Below are 13,090 nucleotides of genomic sequence, written 5' to 3'. Positions count from 1 at the left end.
ATACTAGTAGGAGGTACTATTGTTGCAAGTTAAATTATTGGCTCAAACTCTCTTGTTGATCCCATTGCTTAAAGCATGACTGACAGTATACTAGCAAGGTTTTACACCCTCATCAGCAAACATCCCTTGAATTTTATAATTAAGTGTCTCTGGAATCAAGGAAAATGCATAGCTCCACCACTGAGAGCTGTGAGAATTCTGTCTCTGTTTCCTCTTCTATATAATGAGCGATAATACTTGATGCCTGTCAAGTGCTTAAGACAGTGTGCAGCACATGCTAAGTTTCAACAGCAGTTAGCAATTCTTAACTTATGGTAAGAAGGCGTAATTCCTAAATACTCATGGCATTTAGCCAGCTTCTAGATAAGAATAGACTTTTTAGTACTACGCTTATCAGTGAGAGAGTGCTCTGATCTAGTCATAAAACTTTTAGTAAAATGTGTAAGATTAAATAATATATTACCTCAAATAGTTTTCAACAACTAATCTTATTCCCTAATTATGGCTTTAACAAGATATATACACTCTTCAGAGTGATTTTAAAACTCAAGTTTAAGAAAAAAAAAATCCTGACAAGTCTAAATTTAAGTCATTTATTTTGGTGAAATAACATTTATGGGAATTTCTCCCTACATTTCTGTCTACCTACTGGTGAGGTAAAAGGGATACAAATTCTTATTTTTCTGCCACAGATGTACCACAAACATTGCCCTCACAAAGTAATCAGTGTGTAAAAAACATGATTTCCCATACCTAAAATTTCCCTAAATCAATAACAGCTAGGAAAATCTTTTAAGAATGTAAATCAATAGCTTAAGTCCATTAAATTGAGGATGTGTGTTTCAAATGGCATCAAATGCAATTTCTGAAATTCAGTAATTTTCAGACTATGCCCCCTATGCCCCTATGGACAGTATATTGGTGAGGATCTCTTTTCATTAGAGCAAATTTAGGCCTAATTTTCTCAATATGTTACTCACCTGATTTCTGTGCCTCTTGCTAAAAATAAATATGAACTAAAATTTTTTCTGAGGAAATGTCTAAATTTATTTCTTGTGACTAGGGGCTATGGCTAACTGCTAAGCTCTTCTGATCTCAAAGGAAACATACTATATAAATAAAACGTATATTTAAGTGTGCAACATATTAAAATCTTTTCAATGAACTTATTTCTCACTGCAATTTATTATTTTTCCCCTCTAAAACAGTGGTTCTCAACCAAGGGCAATACTCCCCTCCCCAACCTGAACATTTTTTGACTGTCACTATGGGCGGGGGAGTCTTGGGTGCTATTGGCATTTAGTGGGTAAGGTTTTGGAATCCTGATAAACATCCTACAAGGCACAGGACAGCAATGCACAACAGAGAATTATCCCAACCAGAATGTCAATAGTGCTAAGACTGGGGAATCTTGCTCTCAACCATCTTTAACACTACTAATGAAACAATCCTTCCATAGTTTCCACTCATTTCTCCAAAAAATTTGTCAAACAGGTCCACCACAGGCACAGAAGCTAGCTATGAGAAATAAAAAGAGAAAGAAATCTCTGGCTGTGTGATCTTGGGCAACTTATTTTGTCTGTCTAAGCCTCAGTTTTATCAGCTGTGAAACAGGGGTATTAATAGCCCTTACTTCATAAAACTGCTCTGAAGATTAAACAAGTTAATAAGCGTAAAGCACTTAACAGATGCTGGCACAAAACAAATGGTAGTTAATAGTTACTACTTTTCATATCTGACCTTTACATGTGCTCTTTTCTCCCTTATAATGGTTTTTCTTATGTTTACTTACTGAAATTAATCTGTACAATTATAAAAACAATCCAAAATTCTATATTTATATAATATACGTGAACAACCTTCATTTAAATTCTACTTATTATTTTTCCATGCCATTTTCTACCTATCCTCTCCATCAACTAACAGAACTGATAAAACCCATAATGGTTTTTTTTAAGCCAAAATTTCATCATTTCTACAATCAGAAATCTAAAATCAAAACATGGCTAAGATTTACAATCAACACTTATTTAAAATCATTTATCTCAAATTGAAGATGCAATTTAAAAGATAAATGTTGACATTTAGCTAATATACACACTGTTAAGTTCCTAAAAACACGAATCTTAAAAATTTTTTAAATTGAAAATAATATTCACATTACAAACTATAGGTTAAAAAAGCATCCCAATGTGGTGAATAAGAACATATATAAATTCATTCATACTACAGTAAAGATAATGGTAAAATACTGGTAAACACAGTTGAAAACAAAAATGATATAAGTCATTTCAGATATCTCCTGAAATAAAATGTGATTTTTAAAGTCCATAAATTTAAATCATTTATCACTGATTAAAAAATACTCCAGATGGAGTTAATTCAAGTAGAATTTGTGTGAGGAATTGTTGAGAAAATGAAGACTAACTGAAGTGTAGGGAAAGGAAGCCCCAAAACAAATACCAATCAAAAACAGTGCAAAAACTCTCACATCTTAAATGTGAATTCTGAGTTGATTTTTAAAATACTATGCAAGTGAAGCAAAAACAAAAATGGGAAATTAATTCTAGGTGTTTCATAAGAAATGAATGACCGGGGCTTCCCTCCTGGTCCAGGGGGTAAGACTCCGAGCTCCCAATGCAGGCGGCTGGAGTTCAATCCCTGGTCGAGGAACTAAGATCCCACATACTACAACTAAGCCCATGTGCCACAACTACTAAGTCCGTGTGCTCTAGAGCCCAAGTGCCACAACTAGAGAAGCCCACGAGCTGCAATGAAGACCCAGCACAGCCTTAATTTTTAAAAATAAATAAATATTCCTTAAAAAAAAGAAATGAATAACCAACAACTATTTAGCCTATATTAAGTAAAACTGGATTAGTGCCAAATGTCTTTTCCAAAGACCAAACTGTCCTCCTAAGATCATAACCCTTTTCATTAAGATAATTAAATGTCACTTAGCAACTCACAGTATTATCATAATGATAGTTTAAAATGAATTTGCGGGGACTTCCCTGGTGGCACAGTGGTTAGGAATCCACCTGCCAATGCAGGGGACACAGGTTTGAGCCCTGGTCCAGGAAGATCCCACATGCCGTGGAGCAACTAAGCCCGTGTGCCACAACTACTGAAGCCCACGCGCCTAGAGCCCGTGCTCCACAACAAGAGAAGCCACCGCAATGAGAAGCCCACACACTGCAACGAAGAGTAGCCCCTGCTCGCCACAACTAGAGAAAGCCTGTGCACAGCAACGAAGACCCAATGCAGCCAAAAATAAATAAATAAATAAAAAATTTTTTTAATAAAATAAATTTTGCTTGGTGGTGGTGGCAGTGGCAGTGGCAGTGGCGGTGGGTGGGAGGGAGGGAGAGTGGGAGGGAGGGAGGGAGGGAGAAAACAAGTGGCCAAGCCTACCTGAACCAAGTGGAGAGGAGCCCACACTAAGACTCTGCACACTCCCATTCCTGAGCGGCGTGGGGGATTTCTGGAGACTAGAGCTGGTTACACTTCCTGCAGCTGACGCTACAGATGACGTTGGTGAAGCAGAAGAAACTGAGAGATGAGAAACATTCTCTTGACTTTTGTTGCCTTTGGGTCTACCAGGCCCATGCTTACTTTGCTTATTTCCTTTTCTTTTCTTTTCCTTTACAGTTTCTTCTTCTATGCCAGAAGTTTGAGCCCGCTTATATCCTGCTGTAGGAAGGCTGGAATTACCCAAATCTCCAGGTGAATTTTCAAAGCTTTTAGGCTGCGGAATAACAGCTGAGGTTGAAGGGAGACCAATTATGGAACTAAAACTATTTACCCCCCCTTCCTGGCTTCCAGACTCTCCTTTATGTACATCTTTGGTTGATGATGACTGTTGGGAGTGAGTGTAACTGTCATTACGCAGATCTGAGTCTGTAAAGCTCAAGAAATCCTGGGGAGACTGTACTGAACTTCCCGAAGATGATTTTACACTGCCTGGAGTTCCTGAAAAACTGCCTGTAGTGGGGGAAAAAAAAAAATGGGGTAGGAAAAGAAAAAATTGGATGCAAAAGTTCCCATGAGCAGTAGAAATGACACAATCATCAAAAAGAGAGGATGAAAAAAACTATAAAACTTATTAGGACATCAGTACGTAACAAAGCTAGATTTTTTTTTTAAGGATTATTACTGAAATCAAGTTTATCTATAAAATTATATTCTAAAAATACTTATTTTATAGTTATTAAATTGAATATTAACTCTTGAATTATAAGCTATTACTTGTACAATTACCAAGATATAAGATGTGCTTTATTTAACCTACCTTTTACCATGGCAGCATTCCTCTACTCTCCCCCAAATGCCTTGTGTATGCTTGAGCAAGGACCAAAGAAAAGCAAAGTCTCAAGGAGACTCTGAAATGACTATGATTGAACTCTGAATGGCTTTGGGAACTTCCTTTCTTGCAATTATTGAAGGTATGATTATAAATGTTCCCAACATACAATAAGATCCAAAAGATGTTGCTCAGGTCGTAAGTTCTGAGTTTTAACTTCAAGATAATGTTGGTGAATGTTATCATTCAGTTATATCTACCCCACCAAAACATGGATTTGATCTAATAATGATCATATGGAACCTAATCGATATAACTCACATTCTCCCAGTCCACCTCCCATGGAGATGCATAAAGAAAAGAAACCAGCCACTTATATTCTGTTATTGCTTTTATGAAAGTAAAATCATAGGAGGGGCACCTCTCATGAATCTCTCACAACTGCTTATTTTTTCCCCACTCTTTAGTTAAAGAATATTAGTAAGCCCACCGTGTCATTATGAGATATAAAAACCTCAAGGTTTTTATTTACCAGGTTAAAACTAATGGCTGGGATGAAACAAATTCGATCCACCATCCCACTTCATCAAACACTCTCGCCACGCTTGCCAAATGAAGTAACAAGTGTTTAGACTCAGTTTTGACCAACATCTATTGTGTTTCATAAAACTAAACTATGTCATGTTTTAACTAATGTCTTTAAGAAACGAAAGCTCAAAATAACGTGTTCTGTTGGCAGTGGAAAGGAAATTCCAAGTTAAGTGTTAAATTGTACTGCAGAGCACATTCGTAAGTAATCACACATAAATCCACCTAAATATTTACAAAGATATTTTTTCCCTACACATAAGAAATAATTTCTTTTTAACTAAAGTCTCAAGGTTTTGGTTTTTAAATTTTAAGCTCTTCTAAAATGGCTCATTAAAAACAATTAATAGTTCTAAAATTTAACTCCTTCAAGAGAATATCTGCCTTATTAATTTACAAAATTACTTGTACCTATGTGACCATTTTCAGGCCATTTCTGTGTAAAAAAAATATATACATATTAAGAAGCCATTTACATTACATCAATCATTTAAGGATAACTGCAATTTGCCACTTAATTAGCAGCTATAAAGAAGTTCTTTATTATCCATTCTGATCTGTCACCATCTGTTTTTTTCCTGCACATTTTTGTTTTTACAGCTGGTGTTAAAAGCTCACGACAGCATAGCAAATACTTTAAAACACTTAGTATACACAATATTTTAAATGTGTATTTTCTAAAATTCACATACTACCTGCAATTAAAAAAAAAAAAAAGCCAACCAATTACCTTAAATGCCCTACCTTTAAATTTCAACTTTTAAAACTTTTTAGGATATTACTTCAGATATAAAAACATAACACGTTCTCTACCATATCTTAACAGAAGCAGGGAAAGACTCTCCAATATTGTGAAGTTTAAGAAAATGAGAGCTCTCTTTTCTAAATGAATTAGTACTTCAAAGATAACATTAAAAACTCAAAAACGCAATTTTAGAAGTACAAAATAAGGTCTTAATTATAGAGAAGAGATGACTGAATTCTGCTAATCACATTCAAAACGTGAATGAAGTTACATAAAAATTAGTTTTACAGGAATTCCCTGGTGGTCCAGTGGTTAGGACTCGGCACTTTCACCGCCGTGGCCCAGGTTTGATCCCTGGTCAGGGAACTAAGATCCCGAAAGCCATGTGACAAAAACAAACAAACAAACAAAAAAACCAAAAACTACAGTTTTACTATTTGTTTTCCAAAGTATCATAAAAATAATATACAGTAAATTTATTAAACATAAAACAGCAAATTTAGCATTTCATTTCTTTTCTACTTGTCTAATTTTTTGTTATAGGAGGCAAAAAGAAAAAAAAGTCTAGGACTTGAAAATCTTGAAGCCCAAAATAACTTAGTTTAAAAATATATGAATATACTTTTTAATGAAGAGGTCAGGAGACTAAGCATCTCTCTACATATTCAAATTATGTTCTGGTAGATTCCGGGTATAATTTTTATTGTCAGCAAAAGCTTTAACAGGGTAAAGAAAAGGACAACTTTTTCCCTCATTTACTCCTAAGGGACAAAGGGCGGGGGTGGGGGCGAGGGAGAGGAGGCCTTTATTTTACTAAATATATTTGTCTCAGTTTCAGCACTTACATTTCTCAACATATTTATTTCAAAATAAAAACCTAGAATCTAAGGTTTAGCTGAGTTATTTTGTTCTCCATAAAACAGACTTGTCATATAAAACACAGAATGCCTAGTTAATTCTGAATATCAGTTAAACAACAAACTATTTTTCAGTATAAGTATGTCCCAAATAAACGCATGGGACACACACTGAAAAATATAATTTGTTGTTTAACTAAAACTCAAAACTACCTGGGCATCCTGTACATACAGCAGCCATAATTACCAAAAGACATGCAGGCTGAGCAAAATTCTACTTTCATCTTCAAGCTTTATAATAAATACATTAATAATCAGCAAGTATTATTTACCGAGAACTATTTAGCTCCCCTAAAAATTACTCAGTACTTATTCACTTACTGAAAATGTATACCTTGACAGTTTTAGTGTTCAACTGGGAAAGACAAATAAAAACAATTTATAAATTAGAATGACTTTTCTGTTGAGCAGAAAGGAAAGGAAAACTCCAGCTTTTATTGTTTTTCTCCTCAGACTTAAACTTTATTCCACATCTATTTAAACATTAAAAAAATTACAGTTCAACTTTAGAAGCACAGGTCATAACACAAAAAGAAAGCAAAGTTCCCAGAAACATTTGAAGAAGGAATACTAGTCTTTGAAGTAATCTTACTATAGCATCTAATCATAAAATAATCTCTAATTATCCAATAGTTATAAGTAAAAGGTAAATTCTTTTATAAAACTTAACTACTATTGATCATCACAAGAACAAGTATTTCAACTAAAATATCATAATTAATACCTTGCTGGAAAGGACTAGCTGCTGATACAGTCGTTCCTGGATTTCTTCCACCAGGCTTTCTTCCCCTTTGACCTGAGCTGTGAGCTGAAGATTTCTTCCCTTTGCCCTCTGACCCTCTAGCCTCTGAAACATCTTTTGCACTAGTAGTGTGCGCAGAGACTTCCTGGAAATTTGCATTTGTAAATCGTGCTGCAGTATCTTCCAAGCGCTTCAATGATCCAGATATAGAGTTGCTGCTAGTGCTTGTATAAGTCTAACATTTTGATTGAGAAAGGAAGTAAAAGGAAAAAGAACTGATTAAAATTTGGCTACAGGGGGAAAAAAAGATGGCACATTAATAATAAATAATTATTGGACTTGAAAAATAAACATATGAAAGTTTCAGTTATAAAAACAAGTCAGTCTGCCTAAGAAAATCATGTAAAAACAATTTATTTTAGAGTCTGGTACAAATATTTCTGTTAAAAATGTAGATAATTTATAATATGACTGAGCATCAAATTGCAGCAATTAGTAAAAGTACATATTAGTTGTATTTATTAAGTGACACACAGTAAGCAATACAGAAGATACTTGTTTCTCAAGCAACATAATTTTCAACAAGAACAATCTACTTCTTAGACATGAAATTAAAATCAGCTTTAGTGTTCATCACTGAAAGGCAACAGCTAGAGAGAAGTAAGGTACTACAATTTCACTACCTGACTATATCCATTATATTATACAGATCTAGCACAGGTCAGAGCAAGAATTTTTTAAATTCAGGTGAAGGCTGCTTTTCAAAAGGGAAATATTTAAAACCTTGAAACAGAAAAGATTTCTTCCCAGTATTAAGTTGAGGAAACAGTTACATTTTGCAGTTAAGATTTCTAAAAAAAATTAAAAGTACAATTATACCATAAAATTGATTCACAATCACCCCCTATAATTAGTTATGGTAGGGAAACAAAGCAAGATAAAGACAAATTTAAACAGTTTCCATTTTTAATAATCATTTTAATATAAGATGCATGCAAATAATGACAAATTAAATGACTATGAAAGTGTGATGCCAGATGTAAATTAATCAACATGCTTTGAAATTAAAGATTTATATGGTCCAAAGGGTCAGGGATTTTTGTTGCCATTGTTAAATTGGTGCCTGAACTATAACTAGCCTTAAATTTCTGTTGAATAAATAAATAATTTTCTAATACTTCTATCTGAAATCTCCAATGTAACACAAGTGAAAAATCTGAAAATATGCAAAACTGGAATCTTTCACATATTAACAACCACTCAGTACAAAACATCAGATAAATTTTAAAAACGAGAAAGTGACGATAAAAATCAGGTTTGTTAGCAAATCATTTTTAGCAAATCAGTGTTCAGAAAAAAGGAGTAAGAGGAAACTTCAACTGTTTTGAAAACCAAATCTTTACTACTACTTTTCTGCTACTTGCCCCGTGTTGCTGCTGCACCCCACAGCATCTCACTGCCAAGAATAGATTTTCACCATCAAGTACAAGAGACATTATGATCTCATAAAAAACTAATCACTACTGTAATAAACTATAATCCACAAATAAGAAAAAAGTTTTCAAACTAAATTTCAGGAGAAAACACACTCCCATTTAACAAAACAATCATATTTAAGCTGATTAAATTTCATGGATGACTACCTTTCCCATCCAGACAGGTCACTTTCAAAATCACCTGACACTTCACTTTTCCAATATTTTTTTCCAATAATTCAAGTTGATCCTGAGATTTTCCAACCCACTCATTTGACCCTAGTGAAGTTTAAAAGTCATCTAAAGAAAACACAATGAGGTTCTTCATTCAAGTACTCTATGTGTCAAATAAGGAATAGGAGAGAAAACTGGGTAGAATACCAACAACAGAAATATGCTGTTTCCACATAATCTAAATTAGGGTTGGTCAATTTTCCCAGTCATTTAATAGAATATACTTGCTTACCCCTGAAGTATAAATATGTCCATAAATCCAATGAAAACATGATACTTGGAAGAGAAGGTATTACAAAGAAAGCATTTAATGAAAATTAAACAAATTTCAGTGACCAAAGTCATATTAAATAAAACCATAACGTTTATTTTTTACAAACCTCAACACCTTGTAAGTTTCAAAACAAAAAACAAAAAACAAAAACAAAAACAAAAACTAAAACAAAAACTACAGGGACTTCCCTGGTGGCACAGTGGTTAAGAATCTGTCTACCAATGCAGGAGACACGGGTTCAAGCCCTGGTCCCGAAGATCCCACATTCCGCGGAGCAACTAAGCCCATGCACCACAACTACTGAGCCTGCGCTCTAGAGCCCACACGCCACAACTACTAAAGCTCGCATGCCTAGAGCTCATGCTCCGCAACAAGAGAAGCCACCGCAATAAGAAGCCCACACACCACAACGAAGAGTAGCCCTCACTCACTGCAACTAGAGAAAGCCCGCCTGCAGCAACAAAGACCCAATGCAGCCATAAATAAATAAATAAAATATACATAAATTTTTTTAAAAAGATACCACAGGTTTCTTAGTAAGAAAAAAAAAATAACAAAAAAAAACTTTAGCTGAAGATTCTAACAGTTAAAAAAACTTTTATACATGCCCCCAACATCACAAACCTGTTTCCTCAGTCAGTTTCACAACCTAAGTAACTCTCACAGCATTAGTATCTCATTGTTCTGAGAGCCACTATAGTGCTTAAAAATACATATTCATGTAAATTGACCATAAAATGCAAACTAACTACATCAATTGGTACTCAACTAAGTAAAATATAGCCTTCCTTTTTCTTCTTTTCCACTAGAGAGAAAACTGGATATCTGGCTATATTGACAGTCTTTAGAGAAGTGTATAAACACTTTGTGATTTACAGGCAACTTAATGAATCTTTTAAAATAGACATCTACAATGTGTGTGATTTTTGTTTCATGGCCAACTACAATTATTAGTCCTCAGATGAGATGCAAAGCCAATATACCTACTAAATAGCATTAGTTAGGAACAAAAAATATTTCTAACTTCAAACAAATTTTTAGACTCATAATTAATCAAAGGCTATCAGAGGTAACCAAAGAAATAGCAGTTATTATATTTTAAAGGTATGCTTGCCTTAGGTTTTATTCTACAAGGCTCTGTAATCCATGTTTGGAAGAAGGAGGCAGAGGGAAGGAAAACAAGCAGTAGCTGTGCCTTTCACCAACATGGTGAAACAGAATAATGCTTGTTAAAAATTTTTTTTAAATTATATACTATTCGGGCTTCCCTGGTGGCGCAGTGGTTGAGAATCTGCCTGCTAATGCAGGGGACACGGGTTCGAGCCCTGGTCTGGGAAGATCCCACATGCCGCGGAGCAACTAGGCCCGTGAGCCACAACTACTGAGCCTGCACGTCTGGAGCCTGTGCCCCGCAACAAGAGAGGCACGACAGTGAAAAGGCCCGTGCACCGCAATGAAGAGTGGCCCCCGCACCGCGATGAAGAGTGGCCTCCGCTTGCCACAACTAGAGAAAGCCCTCACACGAAATGAAGACTCAACACAGCCATAAATAAATAAATAAATAAATAAATAAATAAATAAAATTATATACTATTCAAGTCTCTCATAAAAGTCACACATTTTTCACTAGCCCAATTCTTAGGATACAGCACAGAAACTATCAAACATGAAGCACAAAATGAATGAAGACTTTTTAAGGGGGGGAGGGGTGCCAGTAAGCTATGGGACAACATTAAGAAGCCTAATGTACATGCTACTGCAGTACCCAAAAAAGAGCAGGGGGGAGGGAGGGGGAGGGACTTAAAAATAATAATAGCAGGGGGAAAAAAGAAAAAATACAGAAATAATAGAAGAACTATGAAATTTGATGAAAACTATAAATCTACAGATCAACTAACCCCACGTATAAGAAACATAAAGAAAATGCCATGAATGCACATCATAATCATACGGCTTCTCACTACAAACCAACAACAAACAGAAAATGATAAAAGCAGCTGGGGGGGCGGTTAAATATGCTTATGTGCTAAGAAACAAGGATAAGGATGAAAACAGATTTCTCATGAAAAAGATGCAAGCTAGAAAAGAGAAGAGTAAAATCTTCAATGTACTAGAAGAAACAAACTATCATTAACCTAGAATTCTATACCAAGCTAAAATACCTTTCAAAAACACAGGCAAAATAATTGTTTTTCAGATAAAAAAGCTGAAAGAACTAATCACCAGCGGTTAACACTATAGTACATGCTAAAGGTTGTCTTTCAGGCAGGAGGAAAACAACAAAGGAAATGTGGATGTACACAAAGTAATTAAGAGCACTAGAAACAGTAATTACATGGATAAATATAGAAGACTTTTTAATTATTTAAGTCTCTTTATAAGGTAATTGATGATCTAGAGCAAAAATAATAAGAATGAATTGTGAAGTTTATAAAATATGTAAAAATTTTAAAACATGACAAAAACAGGCCCAAAGCCAAAAGGGTAGCAATGGAAGTATATAGTTGTAAGGTTCTTATATAATACATGAAATGGTATAATATCACTTGAAGGCAGACTGTGACAAGCTAAAGATATAGAAACCCTAAAGCAACTAATAAAATAATACAATTATTACTAATCAGCCAAAATGCAATCATACAAAATATTCAATGAGAAAAAAAAGAAAATAGGAAGATGAGAAATAATGGGCAAATTAAAAAGGACTAACAAAGGATAGATTTAAATACAACCATATCAATAATCACATTATATGTAAATTACCTAAACATCCCCATTGAAAGACAGAGATTGTACAGTGAAAAAAGAAACTCAAGACTTTATGTTGTCTACAAGACACCCATTTAAAACATAAATACAGAAGATATTAAAAGTATGGGGAAGACATATCAATCTAACACTAATCCAAAGAAAGCTGAATTCACAACATTAATATCAGACAAAGTACACTTCAGAACAAGAATTACCACCAGGATAAAGAGGTCTATTCATCAAGAGGATATAAAAATCCTAAATGTTTCTGCAAATTATAAGAGACCTTCAAAATAAATGAAGCAAAAACTGAATACAGAAAACAAAGAAACAGCAAAATGTATAGTTATAGTAAGAGAGGTTCATATCTTTTTTTCAATAATTGACTGAACAAACAGACGCAAAAAAATGAGGATATAAAGAACTTAAACAATATAAGTCAACTTGACCTAACTGATATTTATAGAAAAACTTCATACAATAAGAGCAGAATGAATACACATCCTTTTGAAAGCACACAGAAAAACAAAATAATCCATGTTCTGTGTCATTAAGAAAACCTCAAAAAAATTTAAAAGAAATTATAACACAAAGATATTAAATGAGAAATCAACAGTAAGATACGTGAAAAACCCCTAAATATTTCAAAAGTAAATAAAATGCTTCTAAGTAACCTATGGTCAAAGAAGAAATCAAAAAGAAACCATAAGGTATTTGTTCAACTAAGTAAAAATGAAAATACAACATATCGTAACTTGTAAGTGGGGCTTAGAACAAAGTTTTTAGCATTAAATGTCCATATTAGCACTTTCTGGTCAGCATGTAATAAGGAACTTTGAAGTCTTCATTCCATCCTAACAAGTAAAAAGCCTAACAAATTGAAAAGTCAATAACTCTTCTTAGATCCATCAGAGAAGCAAGGTCACAGGGCAAACCACTGCCACCAAAATTAGAGAGAAAGACAGACAGATAAAGGGAATCAGAGCGTACCCAGACAGAAATCTCCATGGCAGCCAGTATCAGGGTAGGAAAACCTCAAGTGTAATTGACAAATTGTTGAA

General features: G+C 34.3%; 1 protein-coding gene across 14 annotated transcripts in view; it reads right to left on the bottom strand.

Moving 5' to 3' along the window:
- The window catches only part of MLLT10 (MLLT10 histone lysine methyltransferase DOT1L cofactor), a 251,930-nt gene that overhangs the window by 70,564 nt on the left and 168,276 nt on the right, over positions 1 to 13,090 (bottom strand). For 11 of the 14 annotated variants that reach the window (XR_014242616.1, XR_014242617.1, XM_082385304.1 and 8 more), the window contains 2 exons: positions 7,278 to 7,530; positions 3,415 to 3,984 (listed from right to left, as the gene is read on the bottom strand). Coding sequence is in view for 12 of the 14 variants with exons in the window: in XM_082385304.1 (XP_082241430.1) it covers positions 3,415 to 3,984; positions 7,278 to 7,530 (823 nt within the window). In the remaining 2 variants the exon portion in view is untranslated. The remainder of the gene's footprint in view (positions 1 to 3,414; positions 3,985 to 7,277; positions 7,531 to 13,090) is intronic. The other 3 variants (XM_082385307.1, XM_082385308.1, XM_082385309.1) reach the window with 1 other exon arrangement.

The sequence above is a fragment of the Balaenoptera borealis genome (assembly GCF_965194805.1).
Source record: "Balaenoptera borealis genome assembly, chromosome: 3".
NCBI classification, from domain to species: Eukaryota; Metazoa; Chordata; class Mammalia; order Artiodactyla; family Balaenopteridae; genus Balaenoptera; species Balaenoptera borealis.
This window is presented reverse-complemented; position numbering and strand designations above follow the sequence as displayed.